The sequence below is a fragment of the Numenius arquata genome, chromosome 12 (assembly GCF_964106895.1).
Source record: "Numenius arquata chromosome 12, bNumArq3.hap1.1, whole genome shotgun sequence".
Lineage (NCBI taxonomy): Eukaryota > Metazoa > Chordata > Aves > Charadriiformes > Scolopacidae > Numenius > Numenius arquata.
The window spans coordinates 3598829-3624619 of record NC_133587.1 but is presented as its reverse complement, the minus strand read 5'-3'; the positions used below and the strand labels follow the sequence as shown (position 1 = coordinate 3624619).

General features: G+C 48.2%; 1 protein-coding gene across 8 annotated transcripts in view; it reads left to right on the top strand.

Annotated features, from left to right (window-relative positions):
* Nucleotides 1–25791, top strand: part of KCNQ2 (potassium voltage-gated channel subfamily Q member 2) — a 66958-nt gene that overhangs the window by 7829 nt on the left and 33338 nt on the right. For all 8 annotated transcript variants that reach the window (XM_074157751.1, XM_074157750.1, XM_074157752.1 and 5 more), the window contains exons 2-8: nucleotides 16029–16119; nucleotides 17629–17755; nucleotides 18931–19106; nucleotides 20273–20398; nucleotides 22717–22827; nucleotides 23493–23588; nucleotides 24323–24417. In XM_074157751.1, coding sequence (XP_074013852.1) covers nucleotides 16029–16119; nucleotides 17629–17755; nucleotides 18931–19106; nucleotides 20273–20398; nucleotides 22717–22827; nucleotides 23493–23588; nucleotides 24323–24417 — 822 coding nt within the window. The remainder of the gene's footprint in view (nucleotides 1–16028; nucleotides 16120–17628; nucleotides 17756–18930; nucleotides 19107–20272; nucleotides 20399–22716; nucleotides 22828–23492; nucleotides 23589–24322; nucleotides 24418–25791) is intronic.

Below are 25791 nucleotides of genomic sequence, written 5' to 3'. Positions count from 1 at the left end.
CTTATTAATGCTGATTAACGTTCATAAGCAGCTACAGTTGTATTTAGGCTCTCGGAGGATAATGCCCAGTGGTCAGTATTCATTCAAATATCTTCCTTTTTAAATCCTGCCCTGGGAGGGTTGGGACAGGGCAAAGAAACAGGAGGACAGGCAAGGTCAGAGGGAACGACGGCCCCTGTGTGGGTTGGGAGGTGACCTCTCTCCATATGGGGATCCCGGCTGTCCAACATGGCTGGCACTTGGTCTCTTTAGGACAAGATTATTGAAAGACGCAGAGATTTTGCCTTCCGGAGGGTCTTTCCCAGGGATTCACAAACGCCTCATTTGTAAACAAACCCTGATCTGCCTGGAAGTCCTGCTTTCTCATTTAGAGCTCTGCCAGCCCGGGGAGGTGACAGCATCGACGCAGAATACTGCTGTGGCAGGCTGCGATGGATGAGCGCAGCAGGAGAGGCAATCCTAACGCGGCTTCCACAGATAGGCTGTCACTCTCCATAAAGTTATTATGATGCCTGGGAGAAAAAAAAAAAAAAACAAAAAAAACCCCACCAAAACCCTAGCAGAAATCCTGACTCAAAGGTGACTCACGTACAGCTCTTCTCCATCTTGCGTGTGAACGCAGGAGCTTGTGTCTGGGTACCTGCTGTGTGGGCTTCTTGCAGCTTTGGTTTGATTCGGTTGGTAAAACTAATCTGCGGCGCAAAAGGAAACGGAAAAACTTCAGTCAAATAATAGTTAAAGTGAATACCAAGGGGAAAAGAATCCTTCATTAATATTACAGCAGTGTGCAAGCACCCCTAATGGGAAGAGAAGCTTCTGTGCTGTACATCAAGCCAAAAAGAGTCCTTACCCTGCTGTAAGGACTTATTGTATTGAACAGACAAGACAGATGAAAGGCATAAAGTAGTTGTCAGGGAACAGCTGGTAAATGTTATCTTCGTTCCACTTTTTAACAGTGTTTGCCCAGCTTTTGAATTGGTGGGTTGCTTTCTATTCGTGCTCCTTTTGGGTTGGCAAAAGAAGGTGGGGTTGGTTTTGGCCAGAGCAGACCGTCAGAGACACAGGTTAGTTTATCTTAGAGGGAAATCCTGTAGTTTGAGAACCTCAGCAGAGTTGACTTCGGGCTGGGAGAACGTAGACACCTCTTCCCTGGGACGCGGCTCACCATTCTGGGGCCGTTTGCTGTGATCTTGCTGTTCATTACAAATGCAGCACGTAGAGGGCTGTGAATTGGGCTTCTCGTCTTTCTTGCTGTTGGAGTGTTATATGTGGCAGCAAAATGACAACACTGGGAGACTTTTTTTTTTTTTTTCCCAGCATGTTTATGGGCTTTTGCACAACTCAGAGTCTCGAAGTGGCCATTAATTGAGTTTATGCTTGCTCGGAGGTTTGTTACCTGATGTGAAGAATGTAATAAGGGATGTAAGAGCACTCCATCTGTCACTCAAGAGGAGAGCAGAGGAGTTAAATAGAAATATCTGTTTATTGTAGCTGGACAAACACGGAGCGAGGCCGTGTTGCTCCTACCACTTCAAGCCATATGGTGGTTAAGCCTGAGTGCTTCCAGGAGGGGCAATGAAAACCAAAACCTCTCCCCGATAACAAGGACTACTCATTGCTCTTGAAGCAGGTTGACTGCATGAAGGGCTTAGGCTGGTGTGGCCATTGCTTCAGTGTTGGACGTTGGTTTAGTTCTGTGGTTATTCTTCCATCCTCTTCCTCTATGTCTGGCAAGGCTGGAAATACCATGTCTTGTCCAGTTAACCTCTTCCTGGGCCTTCCTCCAAGTTTCCCAGGGTTTATTAGCAATGATTTGTGCTGTAAGGACTAGTGAGATTCCTGAGTCATCTCCTTAGGCAGGGAGCTATTTATTTCAGTGTGTGTGTTACACTCCCTGGGAGTGGGTGTCTCTCTTCCGCTTTTGGATCCTGCCCTGACTCTATATAAAGACTCCAGGCTTGAATGAGCCACAAAACCAATCCTCAAACTGGCTCCATGGCTTGAAAGATTCGTGCTGCTGGTCCCGTCTCTCCTGGATGAAGGAGCATGGCTGTTTGGAGCATGGGTAGGAGTTTGCATGGGACTTCTTGTCCATCTCGGGGTGGCATAGCTTCTAGGACAGCGTACTGTGTGTCCATGGCCAGGAGCAAGTCTTGCTCTACGTTGGCTCGTGACCAAGGGGGAAGTGTGATTTGGACCTCCTCTTCTCCTCTGAGGTTGATTTGCTGATGCTGTTGGGGTTTTAATCAGTGGGATTTTTCTTACTTAGGAGTGATGAGATATTTCTGAGCTGCTGTAATTCTCCGTTGGTATCAGAGCAGGGACTGGAGGTGCCATGGGCAAATGCAGATGGGCTCCTCTGAGATGTCACTGGTGCAGGGAGCTGCCATGTTTGGAGGAATTCCACTGTGTCTTATCTCCTGGGATGGTCCTTGTCAGACACATCCCATGCTTGCTTGGTGGCCTTTCAGAAAGCTGTGTTTGAGTTTGGGGGTGCAAGGAGAGCCCCTCACGTAGCAGCTCTCCGGGGAGCTGCAAAGAAGCCAGTGTGCTAATGGCAATGTTCATCCAAAAGCTGGCTTCACACCCAGTTAAGCATCACCCTGAGCCAGAGGGACAAGTCCTCATGTCATTATGTCTTGAACTAAATTGCTGGCACTTCGTGAGGGCTCTGTCTCCATAGCCTGAGGGACCGATGCATTTAATCCGTATCAGCTCCAAAGAAACTTTGTTAATGTGACCTCGTGGTTTGGTCCTTAGGGCTGCTGGACATGCATCGCTGTGGTTGTCTTTTTCTTAGTTATGGATATTCCTGTAAGGAAGGAAAGAGACCTAGAGCAAAGGAGAATTTTCTGAGCTCTTTGTCTGTAAATTGTCAGGCATGGCATGCAGTCCCAGAACTTTGCACTGAATTTCTGTTTTCGACATTTTCCCTGTTAACAGTTAGATGCTTTTAATGCTGTCCATATTTAGCAGCTTCTCCCTTACCAGCTAATGAGGGGTAGGAAGAATTTCTGCATTGACCTTTTATTTTTGCTGATGTTCTTCTTTTCTGCGGCAAAAATCAGATATAATTTGAAACCTTCTCTGAGCTGCCCCTCCAGGCCCTGAGCCTGCACTCCCCCTGATGCCTGTTTGCGGGTGGTTGGAGCATCTCGAGTCATGCTAAATGGCACCGAACGAGCTGCTGAGCCTGTGAATCAGTAGATCTCCGGGATAAATAATGCAATGTAGGTCTGAACTTGCTTTTAAGTTGGTGATGGATTAACCTGCTTTAGTATGGGGGGAGTGATATGAGGTTGTGAATACTGGGAAAGGTAGTGAAAGTGCCTGAATAAGACAAGTGAACGAGACTCTAAAGATGTCTCTGTCTCACTGGAGATGGGCTCTATCCCATCTACTGGGAGATGGAGACATCTACAAGTAGGTGAGACATATTCCAGCCTCAGGTCTCCACCCTGTACTTTGGAATAGCCAAAAGTGGGAGACCTGCTAGTAGACAGGGCTTGTCATTGCCTGGGTGTCCATGGCTTGACCCATCCATATGCAAGGAGAGCACCTCCATCGAATTTGCCATTTTTGCCACCCCTCTGCAGAGCAAATAAACCTGCCCTGGGGATGTGCTTGGTGGAGAGCACCTGTCCAAGCCCCAGTTCCCTGCAGAGAAATGGGCTGAACCTCCAAAACGAGTTCCAGTCCTAACCTAGCCTTGCTCTTTTGGCTCTTCTCCACATGGGAGCAGACGGCTATTAAAAATTCCAGAGAAATTAATTAAGCTAATGGATTGCCAGCCCCCATCTGTGGCTGGTAAGGCTTGTCTACCCTGCAGCTGTGTCCCCATGGGATGTGAGTCGGGAAGAGCGGCCGGAGCTAACCCCAATGGCATTCCCTGTGGCGTGGGATGTGCATTCCATGTGTGAAACACAGGAGCTGGCAGAGCAGCCTAAGGAGGTGGCCCAGGCCTGATGGGGCAGCTTATATTTCATTTCCTAAAAGCACAGCAGAAATTAAATGAAGATTAATTAAACCTTTTTTTTTTTTTCTCCTGTCTCCTGCTTCCTCTCGCTCTTTGCTGTTTCTAGGGAAGGCTGAAAAAAATGTGCTAGAAAGGAAGCTAAACTCTGAGCATCCTTTCCTGAACGCAGCATCTGTCCCCCATGGGACTGCAGGGAAAGGCCCTGTAATTACGGGGAGCGTCCTGGGAGGCTGGGTTACACAACCAGGACGGAGAGCTGCTCCCGCTTCGGTTCCGCAGCAGGCTGATAATGCTGTAACTCAAAAATACTACCTGGCTATTATCCATTCATTGCTTTTTATCACTGTCGGTGTCCTCAACGCGCAGCACAGACCACTCGCGAGGCTCCGAGCCAAGAAGGAGGTAGGAAAGGAGCGTGCAGGATCATAAAAGGGATATTTGATATTTACGGTGCCTGGTGACATAATTCCCAGACAGCCCGAGCGTGTATCGGAGCCAGCTGACGAGTCGCCGGGGAGATCTTGCTACGATGCCACCAAGTGAAGGTGACTCCTTCCCCGGCTCTGGCAGGAGCAGGATGCCCTGATGGAGATGTCGTGCTGCGGCGTCTGCTCACGGGCTCCGCACCGGCTGCTGCCACCAGCGTTAGGAGCCAAGTGAGCGGCGGGGAAAAGGGATTTAGGACTGTAGCAACCGCCTTGAGATTCCGTACAGGGGAGGACTAACACCTTGTCTGCGGCGCTGGGCATGCCCTGGTGTTGTGTGCTGGACATTTCTCTTGCATGCTCCCAGGTGGCTTTGTGCTGTCACTTAAGAGGCTGTTGTTGGCTCCGGTCCATGTGAGCCTTGGTTACTGGTGTGCTTTGCGGTGCTTTTCTGCCAGGCTTTATCCTACTCCAGAAGGATTTATGGGTTGATGAGGGCCATGGGCATGTCTTGAGCTATGCGTGGGCTTAAATGCTGTTCCCCTGTGTGCTGGGGGGAATCATTACCCTGTTTTCCAGTTTGGGAGTTGAGGTTTGGAGGAATTAAGCGATACAGGATGCCTGAGGCATAATCCAGCATCCCTGCTCCCCGTGCTGTAACCGTAGCCTCTCCCTCCTCCAGCAGTAATAAGCATTTCCCATACAGACAAGGAGACTTCAGCGTGTATCCTTGTCCCGTCAGGCCTTCCTCGCCTTTGAATTATTAAATATTGTCTCTGATCTCCATTATAAAGGTTGTGAGAGCACAGCTACTTATCAGAATAGAAAATACTCTGTTTCCGTACTTTAACAGTTGGCTTCATTGGCTTGTGGGTTTTACAATAAATGAGAAGAGTTAAAAAAAAAAAAAAAAGGCAAAAAAAATAATGAGAAGTAAACAGAGAGAAGTAACATCTTTGTAAGAGGTGACCAGTTTTCTCTCCCAGTATCCACGTGGTCGCTGGTCTGTATCTTCTGTCTAAAACAAAATCACATGCAAATTCGTTAGCATTAATAGGCTGGAGAGTGTTTGCTGCTGTGACTCCTGCGATGCTGCGTTACAGATTGTGCTTTGGGGGTGCCCCTTCCCATTCCCCCCATTGCCCTCTCCTCCATCAGCTGGCGGAGACCCCAGCAAACCATCCTGGCCACGTTTCTGGGCATTGACCGTGATTTTGGCTTAGAGGGAGCAAGGAGAAGGTGCAGATGCAGAGGAGGCGGCCCATGGCCAGCTGCAGACAGACCCCAGCCAGCTGCTGAGCTCAGTGATGGGTTTGTTGTTATTTCTGCCAGCCTGCAGCCCTGCCTGTGGATTGCCCTAATTTCCAAGGTCAGATTTTTTGCTCAGGTGGTACCTGCTGCTTTGCAAGAGGCTGGGTTTGAGTGGCAGTAACCCAGGCCATGGTCCTGCTGGTGGTTATTCTCTTGCTCTAGAAGTCTCTTGCCCCACAGCCGGACACATTCTATACCCATGCACCTGCAGCATCCCTGAGCGGAGCTGCTTGATGTCACCCAGGCAGGTTATCCCTGTTTTTCTCAGAGAATAAACCATGTAAACTGGCTTGAGAGGGGGCTGGAAATTGGAAGCGGGGTCACGATGCTGTCAGCCTGGGTCTGATTTCCTCGAACCTGCTGGGAGAGGCACCGTCCCCTTCTCCAGCTCCTGAGTTAAGCTGTGCCAGCTCTCCCAGGCAGCAGTACGGCACACGGTGGGGGGAACTTGGATCGTGCCTGAGAAAAGGGGGTTAAAAGCAGGTTTTTTTTGCAAGCCTTTGCCTGCCATTTTAAATGGGAAGGATGTTTCCCTGGCAACGAGATGGATGCTTCCCAGCAGAGCATATGGCTTCCATCGACTTTGATTTACCGGCGTGTTGAAATGGCAGCTAGTTAATCTCTCTTCAGCTTTAATGTGTCCCTGCCCCGTGTCCCTGTTCGTTACGAGCTTTAAAAGACCGTGGGTCTGGCCCCTGTGGCCTTGCTCCCAGCCCATCCTGGGGCTGGAGCTGGTGGAGTCCCACCTCAGGGCTGGTTCCAGGGACCTTCATAAAGAGGGACCTGCACAGAGGACCTGAGCATCGCCCAGAGCTGCAGGGTGGGCAGGAAAACCTTCCCTGCCTCTGCTGCCTTTCACTAGCCAAACAGCTCCTCCTCCTCGGAGAATATAATCCGCAGCCTTCTCTCCCTTTTCTCCTCCCTGCTTTAAATCATTTTTAGATGTTTTTCACCTTTCACCACACAATCATCTGCCTCCTGCAGCATGCTATTTATTGTTGTGTTTACTGGCGCAGGGAAATAAGGAGAGGGAACAAACCTGTCATTTGCAGAGCGGGGGAGCTTGGGGGAGCTGGTTTCTGCGAGCCCGTGGCTCTCCCAGGCTCGCTGGCCTGTGCTGGCCCCACCAGGCTCACACGGCAGCCTCCTCCGAGGGGCAAACCCAGGGTGCTCCCCTCCTCATTGCTGCCCATCACTGGCTCTCTGTGCTTTGGCAGACTTGATGGAAATTGGCCAATAGGTCTAAATATTAGGTAGCCAGAGAGGGTGGCTGCAGGAGCATCATTGCCTTAGGAAGCGGGATGGATGGAGAGGTGTATTCACACACCTGAGTGATGCTGGGGCTGGTTCCCGGCTGGTTCGTAGCTGCGGGGGCCACGCATGGAGCTCGGGAACCGGCTGGGTAGGGTGGCCTTAAATGAGATTAAAGTGTGGTGCTGGCCTATGGATGGCTGCACTGCAGGGAATGAGGGGGACACGTGTCATTCCTCCCCTCTTCCACTGATGGAGAATTTTGGGGAGCTATAAATGAGGCAATGCCTCCTTTGCAAGGATCTAGGTGAGCCAAAAAGCCTTGGTTGGCACATTCTGGCTCTCAGCCCTGATTGCAACAAGCCCCCAAAGCTGCCCAACCTGAAAGGCTTTAAAAAGGAGGCTTTCTTGTAACTGAGGTCGCCTTTATTTCTTCTATTTATATATTCTGGCAGGACCATCGCTTTGCCCTCCTCTCTGGGCAGCCACTTCCCCTGCAAAGGGCTCTGGATGATGGGGGCCCACCCGCTCCCCCATCCACACCTGGCCACCCACTTGCTGTGTTCAAGTTATGCCGGAGAAGAAGCAAGAGATAATAGAAGTGATTAATCACCCCTTGGTGCTGGGGATTAATTTATCAGGTGCAAAGAGAGACCTGGTGCTGCCTGTGCAGATGGGGCTGCTCTGCTCTTATCAGGGCCACTGCTGTCACGAGCTGGCCGTTCTCTGCCCTGAGCAAGGGGGATACCAGCGTGGGTGGTAGCAGGAGCATATCCCCATCGCTCCTGGGGAGAAAATCTGGCTACAGCTCAGGGAAACTTTACTGCTGTAGAGGGGAGATTGGTGGAAAAGGACTTTGAAGCTCTTGGAAGACTATATAAATAGTTATGTTAGTGGTGAAGTGAAACAGGGTTTGACTGGCAGCTGTTTTGATGCTCTCCCCTCCCTGCGGCATAACTGGCTGTTTCAGCAATTTTTTTAGGGCTAAAAAGCGCTGCCTTTTTAAGCTTGAACTCTCTGGAGATCTGGGTTTGTTTTGCGTCCTTTCACCCTGAGCAGCTCCTCTGGTCCTGCCTGTCCGCATGGTCCAGGCTCTGCTCCCAGCAGAAACCTTCCCAGCCCAGCAGGAGCAGCTTCACGGGTAGGAAAAAGCACCAGGGCCGTATTCTGCAGCCTTTGTTATGGAGGATTGCACCATCCTACTGATGTGGGGAAGGGATGCAGGGCTTCAAAACTGGCCACTGGCCTTTTATTTCTTGTTGTTGGACCTAATCCTGTAGTTTTCTGCATCCCAAACTCAGGTGTCTCTTGGGAATGGCAAGATTTGGACGCAGCTGAGCTGGACTCACCCTCGTGGCAGTGCAGCCCCCTTGGCTTTTTTCCCCAATTTGCCCCAATCTGAGTAGGGAAGAGTTGCAGAGAGGGAATGTGGTCCTGCTGATTATAGCACTCTCATTATTCCTCTGGGTATATATATATTTTTATTTTTTTTTTTTTTCACCCAGCTTGGGGGTCATCATCATCTTCTGGGGACCAAAATCAAAAGGCTGTGAACCAGCTCTCTGCTCTTGGCTCTGAGCTCCTTCCTAGTCAGTAGCTGGGGCAAGAGAAGTAAAATTAAACAGATGGCAAAATTACCAACTCCAAGACATATTACATGGGCAGTTTGCAAATACTTCTTTCTTTTCACCAAGACTCGGTTAATTAAATAAACTGATGAGCAAATGAAATTAGCAGTGCTTTAGTGATGCTTGCGGTTTATGCTTTGGCGTTATCCATCAGCCTCTGGCTCCGAGAAGCCACATTCTTGTCTTCTCATTCTCGAGGCACGAAGCCAGAGACGGACCCAAAATCTCAGCTGTCCTTTGCTGTTAGCTGGGAGGGAGCCCGAGAGCACAGCTCTGTGGTCCTGCCTTTACAGAAGCATAAACCATGGGCTGAGGCATGGGGAAAATGAGATTTTTTGGTTTTGTTTTTGTTTTTAAAGTCAACCTAAGGATTTTGAGCCATTTCGTTGCCTGCTGGGGGTTTGAGACAGTTCTTGCGGTGGCTGGGAACTGCCGAGCCGCTGTGTCGGCAGCTCCCTGCGGATGCTGTCAGCGAGGATGCTCATTTTAGAGGTGCTGTAATTCTTGGTGCTATGAAACTAGTGCAAAGTCAGAGCCAGGGAAGCAGAGCTAGAGGAGCTGAGCGGGACAGAGCTTGTCCTTCGTGGGCAGGAAACCTCGGGCTCCAGCTGAATCGCTGATTCTGGGACAGACCTTTGAAAAACCAGCTACTATTCCTGTCTGCAGCAGGAACCAGCCCTACACATTTTGAGACAATCTTCCTATCTGCAATTAGACCAGAGCCTATTTTTGTATATCCCATTCCCTCGAGGAATGTTTAGATGAGATGCAGCATTACATTTTACAGGGGCATCTTCCTTTTAACCCAGTTTTCGAGCTCAGTTAGATCAAGTGACTTGCCCAGGTCAGTCAAAGGAGCTTGACCTCAGCGAGATGATTTTTTTTTTTTTATTCCTGCCTGCTCCAGCCGTGCAGCATCACCCTTGGCTTCTTAAATTTATTTAATTTCTTTTTCTTGAGGTGTTGCAGAAAAGCAGGGCTTTGACCTTAAGAAGCAGAAATGACTTGACCTTCATATACAGATAACGGTTAGATTAGGAAGGCTTTGTATTCCCGTACTCACTAGTAATGGTCTCTCAGAGGTCGGGAGGAAGCAGAGGCTCTTTTGGGGGAATACCCTGTGGGATGAAACAGCGCAGTGCTCAGATTTCAATCTGAATAATACGGGTATTGCATGAGACAGCAACTTTCCCTCCCATGAAAATCAATGAACGTGCTCTGAGTAAATGCTTGCGCAGACGTTTTAAGAATTACTTAAATGTCCAATATTTTATACTCTTAATTTACCTCCCAATGCACCATAATTGCGCCGTGGTCTTTAGGATTCTATCCTGTGGACCGTTTCTGCAGCTGCACGAATATCTCTCTTCCCCACCGAGTTTTGAAAAGCAAACCTCAGCCCGGCAGCGCTGAATCGCAGCAGAGACAGACTCTTCTGGCAGGTGCAGGGGCTTGATTAATACTTTGGGTTTTCCTCCAGACATCTGGCTCCTCTGAGGCTGCGTGCGCAGGGCAGGCGGAATACGCAGACAAGCATTTCCCAGTGATTCATGTTAGATGAGGACGGAGAGGAACATTTGAGCTAGGGCTTCGCATGCGGCGATTATTATTAATAAGGCTTTTACTCTGAGCTGAGTTGCCTTGAGTAAGTTAAATGGCTAGAGCCAGCCTGCAGAACAGGCAACTGATTCCTTACATTTAACCCCTTTTCCTGCTGTAAATGTTGAGATCTTGATCTCCGTTCCCCGTCATTGCCAGTTGGCTTTTGCTCTTTGAGGCTTCAATCCAGAAAAGCTCTTAAGCTCACTCTTGCCTGAAAGTGTGGAGATACTCAGTCCTTTGCTGGACTGGGTCATGGAGAGATATATCATGCAAAACCCATTTCTGGTCAAATTCTTTCGGTTCATGGTTTCAGGTGGGGACTCTGGCTCTGGGCACTTGGGGCAGATGATGCATTTTCTGCTCTGACTGATATAAGCAAGAGGGAAAAGCTGGAGGAGCTCTTGGAGTGGGAACTGATTTCAGAAGTGGTGGATGTTGAAGGAGAAAAATAAATGTGAGCCCATATCCTGCCCTTTTTAACTGAGAAATGTGCTGCCTAAATAGAGGGAAGGCAGGGGAAGAGAAGTTCTGTGATTTGTGCCCATACAGCAAAGCTATGGACAGCTATTCCTTTTTCCTTAGTTTGCTGTGATGGAATTGTGAATTCTCCTTATCTGCCTATAAAGCAGAAAATTACCTTCTCTCCAACATCTAATGCGAAGGAGATCTCATCTTCCTCTGCTTCCCTGGGATGTAAATGTGCAGGCATGTTTCAGAAGCTGCAAGGGGAGCCACAGCACAGAAAGAGGGTGCTGTGCTCAGTCAGCAGCGTTCCTGCTCCGGGACATGTGCCCAGGGAAGACCCCAGAAAACCCAATCTGCTGGAAAACTGCCTCCTGCTTTTTGCCACGTTGCTGTCATGCAGCCAGGAGAGCAGGATTGCTGCACTCATTCACAGGGGCTGAGGGACGTGTCCTGGGGCTTATCAGGAACATAAACCCTCTCGTTCCCACCCCTATAAGATGGCTTGGGGTCTCCAAGACCTGCTTCTCTGTAGCCTGACTAATTCCCACCTCCCAGAGCACCATTTATTTGCAGCCTTGCTGTCCAGAGCATAGCCTCCTCCAGGACCCTCCTTGGGTCCTCTGGGGATGCTCCTTTGCACATTTTACATCACCATCCTTGGTACACTTTATGGCTTTGTATGAGCAAGGTGCTTCTTATCGGGGTTGCTCAACCATCATCTCAGTGCTATTAACCCAGAGAGGTTTTTGCTAAAGATGTCTGAAAAAGTGTATAAACCATGAGAATCCCTGCCTTGGAGCCAGCCGGTGTGTTTCCCATGGAGAATGTTTTCTACCTGCTGGGTACCCGGGGAGCCTCCAGGCTCCTCCGAGGAGCAAGACCTGGGCTGGGCATGGCTGAACCTGCAGGAAATGACACACCGTCAGGAGCTATTTTGGGAAAGGAGAGCATTTATTAAGGCACAGGACCGAAAGGCAGGACTCCCTGCTTCTATTTCCAGCTCTGCTAGTGACAGAAGTCGCCTTGGGAGATGATTTTGGCTGAGGCTGAGGGTTGTGGAAAGCCAGAGTGAGGCATTTAGGCTCGTGTTTAGCCTTGTAAATGAAGAGCTGGGTTACAAATCACGGCAGGATTGCCTACATGAATAAAGATGACGGATGCTCCCAGCTAAGGGGTAGGTGCATCGCAGCGTCTTTACCCCTGGAAAAGTCATGGCATTATCAGAGTTCTGCTTCTGATTCACTAGAGATTTAACTTGAGCTGTAAATACTCCTGTTCTGGTTATAAGGCTCCCTGAGTGTTAAAAGGCACTTGACAATCTCTGTTTCTCTTCAGAATGGATGTTCTTTCACCTTGGTTTATTGTCATTGCTGCATTTTCATGGCTTTTGACTTACATTGAAGTTTTAGATAGTTGAAAGCCAGCGCTTTACAGAGACCACAGCAAATGGATTGCTGGGATTACGGATGGATTGGCCCATAAGCATTTTGGTTTTATTTTAGCACAATTATCAATGCCGTGTTTACATCCCCGAAGATATTTTTAAGTGTTTTAAATGTTTTATGTTGTTTTCCATTGTGCAGCTGTCAAATACCTGTCGTAAAATACTCCTTCCTTTCCAGCTTTGCTCTTTGTAATTAAGCAAATCTTTAATTCCCTTTCCCAATTCCAGGGAAAGCCAGCAAAGTGTGTAACAAGCACAGTGGCTTATTACAACCTTGTGCCACGTCCTTGTATTGTATCCATCCCCATTGCTTCCAGGAATCCAGTTGCTAATTATTGGTGCTCCATCAGAGAAAGCCCAATGCTTTTGCGTGTCGGCGAATATTATTTGGATACAAGTATTTCAGGAATAAATTTAAAGGTCTTTTAAAATTCTTATGTAAATGTGTGTGTAGATTCCAAGGGGGTTTCTTTTGGAAGGCAAATTAGATGATTAACCTGAAAAGCTTTGAGATGATTCCATCATAAAGGATGGAATAAATAAAGCTTTTACTGAGGAAAAAAAAGAAAAGGACAGTCTTTCCTGTTTCCAGTCATTTTGTTATATTTTTTTTTTTGAGGGGGAGTTCAGTCATTTCTTTTTCTATTGCTAACATGAAGCACGATGGATATGAAATCTGGATATGCAGATTTTGTGCTGGGATTTATAAATTGTAATAAGAAGCTTGTATGGGTGTTTTAAGTCAATGTAACCTTTGGATGTAAAGCCAGACTTTGGAGGACTTTGGATTTATTAGTATTAGCAGCAGTCAGATTTGCACAGCTGAGCCTTGGCTGAGCTTAAAGGTCTAAGCAACAGGCATTGGGGGATGCCCAGCAGCAGAAGGTGCTGGGTGCTCGTTGGAATGGGTGGTAGGTGAGAAGATGCAGTGACATGAGGTGTCCTCCTCTAGTGGCTCCAGGAGGCTGGAGCCAGCTTCCTCTGTGCCATCACTGGGGAGTAGACAGTGGTCCAAAGCCACACGGTGCCCTTGGAGAGGCTGGTGCCGGCTCCAGCTGTGCCTTGCATAGGACCCAGCTCCTGTCTGCTCGGGAGGAGGATATTGTCTTCTCCAAAGCTCTAAGCAGAATTGGCATCTTTAATGTAAAAATCATTAGATGGGACATAATTAACGTTCCTTATTGCACATTAACATTACCCAGAGTCAGGCTGCAGACATAATTTGCTTTGATTAGATATGTAGCTTTAAAAATTAGATTCATCCCAACCTCTACACTATTTATTGGCCTGTTTCCCTTTCCCTAGCTATCCATTATTATCTGGAGCCCTTTTCCTGCACTGTCTGGGTAGATTAGGTGAAATTAAAGCAGAGTCAGCCTTCCTGTTCCCTGCTGCCTTCCTCTGTGGGAGCTCAGAGGACACACACCATCTCTGGTGTGGACATACCTCTCGGCTTTCTTCTTCCACCCACTATTCGTAAGGGGTCTATAGATCCTTCAAAGCCTCCCAGGAGCCATATAGCCCCTAACCCCCTGAATTCCATTTCCTTGCAGAAAGGTTTCATTCTCTTAGTCTCCTTTTACAGCCTCCCAGAGGCTTGTGGACCACAGGGTCAAGCAGAGCATCATTGTGAAGCTATTTTGGGATGCTTGAGCAGTTCACCCTGTGATGAGCCAGTGCCTGCATCCTTTGCTGGCAGGACCAATCCTTACCCGGTGGCTGAACGTCCCCATCAGGACTGAGAAGGGAGATTTTGGTCCATGTGGGATTTGCTCCCATGCTTCACTGAAGAAGCTGGTACCTTCCCCAATGCTTCCCATGCTTGGCGGTGCTGTAATTAATGCTGGCCCTGCAAGCGTGATCTGCATCAGGTCTCCCTGGCAATGAGAGCCCTGGAGAGCACAGAGCCAAAATTACAGCAGCCCTGAGCTGGCTGAGGGGAATGGAGAGGCTAGGGACAAGGCTGCAGCAGTGACGTGGGGAAGGGAAGAAGCAGCACTTGGGCATCCCACTGCCCCAGCAGCACCCGGAGCTGCCCTGGCTCTTCCCACATAAACCACTGCTTGCACAATCCACCCCTGGGATTCAAAGTGATAAAATTATTTTTCCTTTCCTCCTTCTACCCCATCAATACCTGTCTAGTGACAAATTTAATATACAGCAATCCTCTTTCTTGGGGCATTTGTCCCTGCCAGGACTCACCACTTGAATGTGGCTTCATTCTGGATCCATCCAACGTGGTCGCCTAACCCAACACAGTGTGCAAATCCACATTGCTATTGGCACTTTGCTTTTAGTACCTCCCCAGGCATTTTATTGTGAAGTTTGGTCACAAAAATATAACCCACGTCCCACATCTTTAATCAGAAAATGTGGGATTTTCTTTCCCCCCGTTCCCTTTCTGTTATCTTTTTTTGTTTTGTTTTGTTTTCCTCTTGTTTGTCTTCTTTCATTGATTATTCATTTGTTTCTCACTCCAAGGTAGGAGTTTGCAGCAAAATCTGGGCCACCCCAGCAGCGGAGCTGCCTGACCCAGTTGTAGCTCCTTCCTTTCAGGGGGGCTCTGCTCCCCCTGTCACGGCGAGGGCAGCAGCGGGGTCCCATCCCCAGCTCCCAGCACAGGCAACCTGGAGAGGTGGATGGAGTCTGTTTGGCTGCAGGGCAGGTTGTAGTAGGCTTGTTTATGGCAAGGGTTTTAAAAGATCGTCTTGGGGATTAAAAAAAAAAACCTAAGTGTGATCCAGAGAAGATATTAAGGGACATCATGAGTGGGATGGCAAGGGATGTTTTCTCACTCTCTTGAGGTTGTTTCAAGTCTCCGGGTATCAGATCTGGTGTGAGAAAAGGAAATTTGTGGAGAGAAATCAGGCAATTGTCCTTATCTGGTCTGTGCTGAATTCATCTTGTTGCTGAGAAAGCTCAGCCTTCTCTGGGATGGCTCTGAAGGTCCCTTACCTCCAGCAGGCAGGGACGTTTCAGCCTGTGGTTCAAATAAATACTGCAAATTCCCCTATTTTTACTTGTTATTGTGACATTAATGGTCATTGCAAAGCCACAAGCATGACCCGGATGGCGCGAAACTCCTTTTCTTAATACAACGCAAAGGAACAGAACCCACCAGCTGAACCGTACCTTATAAATATTCAATATGCCGTTTGTAGGAATGTGAGACAAAGCCAGACAGATGAATTATTTAGTGCTTTTAAAGAATGCAGCTTTTAGTTTCTCCCTGCACTGGCCTACTTTATTGTATCAGTAAATAGATCTTTAGTAAATTAATTTCCCTCCTTTTGTTTGAGCAAGCAGTGGGCATCGCGGGCTGGTGGAAACCTTCTCCATCCATGAGCAGATGCCAGGACACCTCTGCAGCTGTGCAAAGGAACACTAAATCCACTGGCAAATGTCCTATCCTGGCAAGGAGGGGAAATGCAATCCCTCTCCTGTGTAAGCACAACGCATAAGCAGAGCATCAGTGGAGTTTTCTCTGGGTTCCTGTTCAACCTGGCTCCTGCTCATCAGCCACTCTGGGCACCAGTTATCGTGTTAATAAATCAGCTTTTCTCTATTGGTTTTCATGCTTGCTGAAAGCACGTTGCGGTAAGACCTGACAGTTCCGTGGTGAAATAATGTCAGAGGCGATCGGAGCCGCCAGCTGGGAGGGGAATGGGACTGGCACTGGCCAAACTGGGAGCAGTCCAGTGGGACCATCCACTTGTAACCCTTCCAGTTAGTAAAACTGGGGACTTTACCATCACTTTTTACACACTGATGTAGCAGCAGGACCACAAATACTCCCAGAGAAATATGTCCAGACATGCTCTCTGGACTAGTCTGATGAAGTATGAAAAATTCCTGCTGTGAAGACTGATGTTCTCTCTCTCTCTCTCTCTCTCTCTCTCTCTCTTTTTTATTGTTGTGTTATATAGTTTTCTACTAGTTTTCTCCTGCCTGGTGCTGTCTGTCTTTTCGACCATTGATGAGTACCAGAACAGCTCAGAAGGGGCCCTTTACATCCTGGTGAGTGTGTGTCGGGGGGTTGCAAATGAAGCCATCAGTGAGGCATTAAAACAAAGTCAAACACACACAAAAAACTGTGGATTTTTAAACTGTGACTTGTGAGAAGGGGACCATGGGACCTGCAGATAAGAAGTAGGCAAAATGTGAAAAGGAGAAATCTGTATCGGGAATAAACTAAAAATATTTTTAAAGATCCTTTAAAAGCCTTCTTCCTAAACTTTTTATTTTTCCCGCATTTATCTTCAATTGCAAAACATGGCAGCAAGACTGATCCCAACGGATAAGCAGTTTGATGTCCAGCAGCTCCCAATATTTAACGCTGCGGATGCATGGCGCAGGGAGCAGCCCATCTCACTGCCTCCTCTTCCATGCTGTAACATCCCTGCAATTAGTTGATCCCGCGTCGAGCTGCCAAGTTTTGTCCCTTAAATAGCCTGGCATCCCTCACACTGACAGTGTGGCTTCTGCCATCAAGAGCCAGCAGAGCTCTTGCACGCACCGTCACGGTGTGGGGCTGCCAGATTCACGTGTCTCCTCTCCTTTTGTCTGTCTTCCTCTTCCCCAGTCCCTGCCCTACATCAGCATCAAAAGGCGCTGCAAGCTAATTAGGGCTTCGTCAGGTTTGACACATGAGAAAGCTGAGGGAAGCGCCGCTAGTAAAGAAATAGGAGGGAACGGAGCGTGTGCAGGGTGTTGGAGCTGGGATGCACGGCATCAGCGTGCTCGCTGGGCATCAAGGGGCAGAGGATCTCTACCGCCCCTGCACCAGGTGGCCCAGCACATGGAGACAACCTGACCAGTTTTATAGGGAAAAAGCTCAAGTCCCCTGTGAAGAGCAGTCCTAGGACTAGCAGTCCCCGAGCTGCTCAGCATTAACATAGTGAAGTCATAGAATCATAGAATGGTTTAGGTTGGAAGGGACCTTAAAGATCATCTAGTTCCAAATCCTGCAGACTGTCTCTTCACCCAACTAACAGATGATAGCACAAGAGGAAACAGCCTCAAGTTATGCCAGAGGAGATTTAGGATGGATATTAGGAAAAATTTCTTCACCAAAAGGGTTATGAAATGGTGGAATGGGCTGCTCAGGGAAGTGTTGGAGTCACTATCCCTGGAGGTATTTAAAAGGCAGGCAGACATGCTTTTGTCAGTGGTGGGTTGATGGTTGGACTCAATGATCTTAAAGGTCCCTTCCAACCTAGACCATTCTATGATAAGCAGGTACTCGTCAATCTTGTCGTGGGGGACACAACACAATATAAGGAGGTATAAAATTCTAGTTCATGGCTACGGTGTGCAGTACCTCTCTGTCCCAGGGGAGGGTGAGGGAAGACACAACAGCAAAGATCTGACAATCTTTCAGGCCCGGGCTCTCCATTTAACAGTGCAGAGAGCTCTGTGATGCATTTTCTGAGGTGTGCGGAGTTTAGGCTATGGGTTTGTACTTGATTCTGGAGCATGCTCTCCATCACGCTGCTTTTTCAACTGACGACATTGTCTCCCTCCCAGGAAATCGTCACCATTGTGGTGTTTGGGGTCGAATACTTCGTGAGGATCTGGGCGGCTGGATGCTGCTGCCGGTACCGGGGCTGGAGGGGAAGGTTAAAATTTGCCCGCAAGCCTTTCTGTGTCATCGGTAAGACCTGCCTCCTCATGTGGGATTTCCCAGACCAAAACAACTATTGCAGGCTCTTGCTTTGCGCAGTGCTCCCATTCCTTCCATGCGTTTTGGGAGCTGGTCCTCAGCTACTTCACGGTCACCTTGAGAAGGGAAAGAGCACAGAGGCCAAAGTCCTAATCCATGGAGATGTTTTTTGTTATTCTCCACGAGGTCCATCCTGTTTTTTACAGACCCGGGAGCCATCCTGTTGCCCTGTGTACCCCAGGCATTGCTGACAACTGCTTTGGCCACAGAAAGGGGGTTTAGGCTGGAGAAACTGAGTGTAGGAGCTGCGATCCTGCAAACCTGTGTCCAACCTCGACACCGAATCGCTCACAAGCCGTTGAAGCTCCCTGTGTCTCACTTTGCCATCCCTGGTGCTGATGAGCCGCCTCACAAGGGAGTTATGAGACTTAATTAATTCTTGTTTGTAAAGTACTCGGCGATCCTCTTGTGAAAGGGGCCATCTGTGCACAGCAGTTATTTTTAACGGGGTAAGGAGTGGGCAGAGAGGCCATGCCACGCGCTACGGAGCCTGCTTTCAAATGTCCGGGAGCTGGCAATGGTCATACGCAGGATTTTAGCTTATTCCCACAAAAGCAACCCTTAAAATTTGCATAAAAACCAGGGAAGAGGGAAATTTTCATGATCCTTAAATTTGGCATATATAGAACAGTGCTATTTTTCTTGGCCTTTTTCTTGACCTTTCTGTGTGTGATCACCCTAGGATTGCTAAGGTGGACCTCTAGGTTTTCATTCCCAATTTAGATGGGGGAATTCACACCTTTGGACTGCATTGTGTAACAGACAGCTGTGGCCAATTAAAAAGGGCATGCATTTTGCAAGGATTTGGTCCACTTTAGTAGTGTTAACGCTGAATCCTATCAGAATTCAGGCTTTGCAGTATTTGATGCATTTTCTATGGGAAGGATGAGTGTGGAGAAAGAAACTAGGATGTTTCCACAAGGTGTGTAGCGGCTCTTTTTATCCAAGTTAAGATTTCTGCTGTGTCCTTCCAGTACAAGATAGAGCTGATACAAGACCACTTTCCTGCACAGCCTTCTGCTGCCAGCAGCAGTATAGATGAGCCACCCCATTTGGTAGTGGTTCAGCAGCATTTCTTCAGCTTTCGACGCTCTCTGTTCATGCAGACATCATGGTGCTGATCGCGTCCATCGCCGTGCTGGCAGCGGGGTCCCAAGGGAATGTCTTTGCCACCTCAGCGCTCAGGAGTTTGAGGTTCCTGCAGATCCTGCGCATGATCCGCATGGACCGGCGGGGAGGCACCTGGAAGCTCCTGGGCTCTGTGGTCTACGCACACAGTAAGGTGAGCAAGCCCCAGGCAAGGAAGTTGTGTTGCTCTTCATGTTTTTCCCCACCAGGGACACCACTTTGTTTGACTTCTCCACCCCAAACATCTCCCAGGCCTGGGAAGGTTGGAAAGTCACCGTAGAGTAACACGGGGAGCAATGCAAAGTCAGAGACATAAGCTCCGATGGAGCCCTCCAACTAGCAGAGGAGAGAAAGGAGAGATGTTTAGATGTTTGCAGGGAATATCTTGAACACAGCAACCACCTGCATGCTGACACAGCTCATTTTGAAGAGTTAGCAATTAGCCAGCAGCCTCGTTAAGCACAGGTGGTGTTGCCAACTCTTTATCCAGGATGCAAACTTCAAAGCAGACGTGTTTCCGAAAGCGCATCCTGGGAGGAGCAGCCTCTTGCAGACACCATTATTGCTCTGGATTCCTCCTCCCAGTGTGAGATCACGGACCAGTTGCAGGACTGACCCCTGGTGTAAGGCCTCTTTCCCCATTTTGGGAAGAATTTGTTGATCATTTTTTTTGTTTCATGCTGATGAATTATGAATTAGAATTTTCTCCTTTTTCCTGCACTTGTTCCATTGGAAAAGCTTAGCCAGCTTGTCCAAATCTATGTAAAAATCATAGGGATTTTATGGCTCTCTTGTCCACTGCTGTATTAACTTCATCCAAAAACAGTCACGCCTGAGAATTCTGCATTAAAACTTCCCTGAAATTGGGGGATATTCCGTCCAGACCCCAGCTTTGTATCTTCCCCCTGAGTAAGTGGAAGGGACCTGCCCTAAGCAAAGTCCCTGGGGATTTGGGGTTCTCATTTCAGTTTTAACCCCGCTTCCCTGTGAGAACTGGGGAAATACTATTTTTTTTTTTTTTAGTCTCAGTCCCAGATCTTGAAATAACGGAGATATTAACACTCCCTTTCCTTCTCCGTTTACTGTATGTGTTTAGATGATGGGCTCTTCAGGACGGGGATCACCCTGTGTGCATGGCCACCACCAGTACACAGTCCCATCTCAAAAAGTGGCACTACTAATCTCCAACCGGAGCCCCAAAACCTAAGCAAATGCAGGGAAAGTTCAGATCTGAGGCCAATCGGCAAGCAAGTAACTCAGCTTTTGGAGATGCGCACCAGGATTGCAATTATTCTCTTCTACCCCTTAATGATCTTGCAGGAGCTGATTACTGCCTGGTATATTGGCTTCCTGTGCCTCATCCTGGCCTCTTTCCTGGTATACTTGGCCGAGAAAGGAGAAAATGAGCACTTTGATACATACGCAGATGCACTCTGGTGGGGTCTGGTAAGTAATTTTCCTAGAACAGCTGCTGGTTATTAAAATAAAATGTCCATTAACCCTCCGTCTTCTATCACTTATGTGAGGAATCAACTTAAGGAGTGCTTAGTTAACATTTTTATTAAAAAGCTTCAGGCTGCTCCATTTAGCTGTTTTTCCTAAATAAACCTCATAGAAAACGTTAGGGGTTTGAATGTCTTGATTTAGCTGGAGCTGCAAAGAAGCCAGGAGTTCTCGGGGTGCTCTCAGTCGTGACAGAAGAGGCAGGTCAGGTGAATACCCCATGCTACAACGTGCTTTGATCAGCATTTTGACAAGTGCTACCGCCCTTTAATTATTTATAATCATATTTGGGCAACGCCTTGTTAAACACGCTGCAATAAATTTTATAACATTAATAGGGTCTAAGTACCAGAAAGACTTGAGCGCTGAAAGCTCTCCCCCTTCACATCTTTGCTGAGAAAGGAGGAAAGGGCAGTACTTCCAGTTTGCTCTGTGTGTGCGTGTGCATGTGAATTATTGGATTACCCGATTAACAAAGAGAGAATTAATGACGTTCTAATCTTCTTGCGTTATTGTTCTTCTGCTCTGACACTGTGGTGCTAGTTTGGCCTTGATTACAAAGCATGTAATGAAAATCCCAGATCTGATCAAATCCCAATAACAGGCTTGGGGAGGAATCGGCTGATCAAGCAGCTCCTCTCTTCCAACAAAGGGAAAGAAGCAATAAATTGCTTTTCAAGCCCCGTTGGTTATGACAGAAAAATAAAAACAAAGCCCAATTTGACATAACTAGAAAATAAACAAGGAGGAAAAAGTGACAGCCCATAATTAGCCCTCAGTCTAGGGAGAACCATGTGCGGATTTGTCCCTCCTGTGCGCCAGGCTGTGCGAGCCGTTGGCAGAGGATCACCCCTTCCCCATTTTAGGATGTAGGGATGCACCAGACTGTTTTGCCACTGAGAAGCTCGGAGTAACATTTGAGCTTCATTAAAATAAACAGATTTTGTCATGGTCCAACTCATGGGTCTAGTACAGACGGATGTAAAAAGATGGGCAAAATAAATTAAATTTCATGTTCAGAAACTCATCCCTTGGTCGGATCTTAGTGGATCCAATCCTTGTAGTTGTCTATATAAATTATAAAAAATTTTTAAACCAACTTTGCAACGATTATGAAGAAAGCATTGCTTTGACTTTGTGTTTCAGCAAGGAATAGCCATGTAGAGGCATTTTCTAACCACTTTGTCCAAATGGCATCTAATTGATAGGGCTTTTAGTGGGTCCAATTAAACAGTGCTTTGGGATTGTGCTTCCATTTGTGTAAAAGTGATTTTATTCTAAGTTGGATACATGAGGTTTCCAAAGCCACATCAGCACAGTGTCAGCTCCCGTCCCTGGGGCCAGCTCTGTCCATGGAGGCTGTGGGACGGGACAGCTTCCCACTTGGCACAGGGACCGTTGGGGTCTGTTGAGCAGAAGTCTCAAAAGATGTTCCTAATTTCTCCCTGCCTTGCCCTGCCAGTCCCAGGCTCTCCAAATCTTCTCGGAAGCCTCAGGGGATACCTAGCATTTCCCATGAATTATGCCCATGGACTGAAGTGGGAAAATGCATTTTTTCCTGCAGTTTGGAGCTCTGGGGATTCTTTGTCTCTGACAAATCTCTCGGCTCCTTCCCCAAAACGCATTCAGCAGCTTGCCAGCACTCTCCTGGTGCACTGCAATAATACCAAGGAGGGGAAAAAAACATCCCTAAATTAGGTTGTATGAAGCAGCTGTAATCCATCCTGTTGGGCTAATACGCTGTTTTTAAATAGGAAGGGAGACAGGCTAATAGGCAGCGCTGGGAAGATTAGGAATAAACAGCATCAGCACTTTATGCATGCAGATAGCCCTGCATTCTTTCCTGAGGTGCTGGAAGGGAATTTGGGGAGAGCTCTGCTGGTTTGCATCCCCTGCCGAAGGCGCAACCTCATCTCCCGGGGGAGGCTCCGAGCTGCCGCAAGCCTCTGCACCAGATGGCAGCTCTCTCCTTGTGTCAGCTAAAGGCAAGAAAACGCTCCCAACTGGCGTTGAAAACTCAGCGTGTGGAGCAGGGAGGGTGGCAGGGCTGTCCGGGGTGTCAGGGCATCACTCCTGCCCATGGAGGTGCCCATCCCAAGCAGCCGGGGTCTTCCAAGCTGTACCTCAACTTGCTCAGCTCGGGGCATGTGGTGACCCTGGCTCCTCCATGTCCCTTTCCAGTGCTGGTGGGAGTTGTGGCTGTGTTGGGTTAGCTTTAGGGCTGTCTGACCCAAGGGTTGTGCTTGATCTCCTCCCTGCAGATTACTCTCACCACCATCGGCTACGGGGACAAGTACCCACAGACCTGGAATGGGCGGCTGCTGGCAGCAACGTTCACCCTCATCGGTGTCTCCTTTTTCGCCCTTCCTGCCGTAAGCATCTCGCTGGGAGTGGGGTTTGAGCTCAACTGCACGTTGTCCCCAGTCCCCGGAGCTGGTAGCATCACAACAGCGGTGTGATGAACCCAGAGACCTCCTGACTGCGACTGCTCCGTGGCTTTTGAGTCAAAAAAAATAAAGGGAGAAGAGGGGAAAGCCTGTCTGAACACCCACAGCTCAGGCACTATGTGTATGAGCGAACAGGATGGAAACTCTAGATTTGGCTCTGCACAAATATTTATTGAAGCAAAACCATTTTTTTCCTGCAAAAAGCTGTTCCTAGGGGTGACTACTCCATTTCAGCAAATTACCCCCATCCTTTTCACAGTGCATTTCAGTGCGCTGCACGGATCTGATTTTCCCCTATGAGGATAATTTGTTGAATACCAGCACGGTGGGGTTATTTTGTATTTTATCAGCCATCTGGAGGTAGTTTGGTAAAAGCAGCAACTCCAGTGAGCCCCAGCAAAGCCTGCAGCCCCTTCACGGGAAGCCTTCTGCCAGGGCTGCCTCAGATGGAGGCTTCTCCTTCCTTCCCCTGTGCTTTTGAAGCAAAAAAATGAGCCAGAACAATCCTTGGGAGGGAAAGTTCGCTGCAACTGTTCAGAGAAAACGTAGCTACAACTCTGCTAACTGCAAATTTTCATTCTCTTCCCCAGGGCATCTTGGGCTCGGGGTTTGCCCTGAAGGTTCAAGAGCAACATCGACAAAAGCACTTTGAGAAGAGGCGAAACCCAGCAGCGGGCCTGATTCAGGTGAGGATCACATCCAAGGAGCCTCGGGGGTACATCGTCCCAATTTTGGGGGGCTTAACAGATTTTTTAGAAGCATGGGAGGAGACGAGCAGGTGAAAAATGGGGCTGTGTGTGTGAGGTGTGAGACAGCAGCTGGCGACTGGTCTTGTCTGGGAATAAACGCCAGGAAATCAGCCATGGGAAAATAGCATATGTGGTAGGCAATCTGGGGGAGAAAAGGAACGAAATCCAGCCCAGCGCAGCAAGACAAATGCATTAGGACAGTCTGTTTTCACCAAACTTTATTTTTTTTTTTTTTCCTCCCCAAAGAGTATATTTATACTGATATAAAGTTACAATTGGGAGCATTTTCTTCACGATAACAGATGTCTGCACAGAAGGCTGGCCTTGGTGATTTCAAATTAGAGTCATTTGACATTCCCCTGCTCCTCTCTCTCTGAATTTTTTAACTCCCTAGCGCGCAACAACACCCATTGGATACCTGACCTCACCCTGGCAGCGAACACCTGGTACCCACAGTACTTTTTTGCTGGTTTTACATTGTCCAGGGTATCATGGTACCACCCCAAATTTGTCACTGAGGAACTTGTCGTGTATCAAACCAAGGAAAAGGCAGAATGTCAGAACCGTCCCACAGAAAACAGAGGGAAGGCTCGGTGTTGGCCGAGGTTTATAAAACCCAGGGTAGTTCTGGCCATGCCTGGGGCCACCATCCCACCATGTCTCCTCCACAGGCGGCTTGGAGATTTTATGCCACCAACCTGTCCCGGACAGACCTGCACTCCACCTGGCAGTACTACGAGCGCACTGTCACCGTCCCCATGTACAGGTACCACCTCCTCCACCTCCTTCTTCCACCGTCTTCCTCGCGATGCCACTGTCTTCATATTTATTTTTGTTATCTGGATATATTGTTTTGTTTATTTATTTATTTACTTTTAAGTTGAAAAAGTTGATTTCATGAACTCTTAAGGGCTGGTATGTGTTTTTCTTTTGGAGTTTTTTTTTTTTGCTTTGTTTTTTGTGTATTCCTTTTTGACTTGATTTTAATTTTCCTGTTGTGTTTTGTTTTCTTTTTTTTTTTTCTTTTTGTGTCTGTACGTGTACGTGCTCTTCTTTTTCACCCTTATTTCTCCACGTCCACTGGTAGTTGCATTGTGTTGTGACAGTTGCCGTGCCCAGGCGTGAAGACCTCCCTCCCGAGCTGCTCTGGACCGTAGGTAAATGCCACCCTCTTGGCTTGGGCTCTCCTCACTACTCCAGCTGGTCTCTAATGGTCCTTCTGCCTTTCAGCAAACTTCTTTCCCTCCCTTGACTGGCCCAGCTTTCTCCCCAGGTGCATTTGCCCTGGGTCCTCCGTTCCTTTCCTTTTTTAGTATTCTCTAAGAGGAGGAAAACCAAATCAGGATTCAGTGAACATTTTCCCATTCCTTGCATTTCATTTATCCGTCACAATCTGTTGACACGAGTAGGGAAGGACGGCAGAGCCATGATGGATGATGCTGATAAAGCACCGCTGTGTTTTAGCAGCATCCATCTGGCTTGCTTTTAAGAAGAGGTAACTCGTCATCACACCCAGGCAGCACTTTCAGCTGGAACAACACAGGTTATAGCAGAGCTGTGGGAATTCACAGCCTCTTGGGATTTGGAGCTTCCTGGAGATGGGGACAGAGTCCTCTGCTGTGCCTCCCTGCCTTCCGGGATGTGGGGAAGCACTGCATCCCCCTGTCACTCTCAGGGTTGGTAGCATCAAGGAGGAGGCTTCCCCGGAAGCTAAAATGCAAAACATTGCGGTTCATTTTCCACTCCACAGTGCACTGCATCCTGGGCAGGGCTGTGCATCCCTTTCTGGCGTGTTTTGAGGGGCTGGCCAGATCTCTTGGGGTTTGTACGGGAGTCAGATATGTTGGTTAGATGTTCCCATAGCTTTGCAGGGTTTTCTTGGGTGAGGGGGCTCACTGTGCCCCATCTCCCTGCTCCCAAGCAGGGCTGTGGTCCAGCACTGGGTTGTGCCACTTTAAGTGTGAATCACTTTGTGTTTTGCCATGTTACTGGTACCTTTTAGCCCTCGGGCAGACAATCTGGATATATTTCCCGGGGTAAGCATTTGCCTGTATTTGAAACGCAGCAGCCAGCCTGTTAAACCATCTTAAAATCCTGTTGGAAGTCGCGTTGTCGTGGTCAGTAAGTTTTCATTGGATTC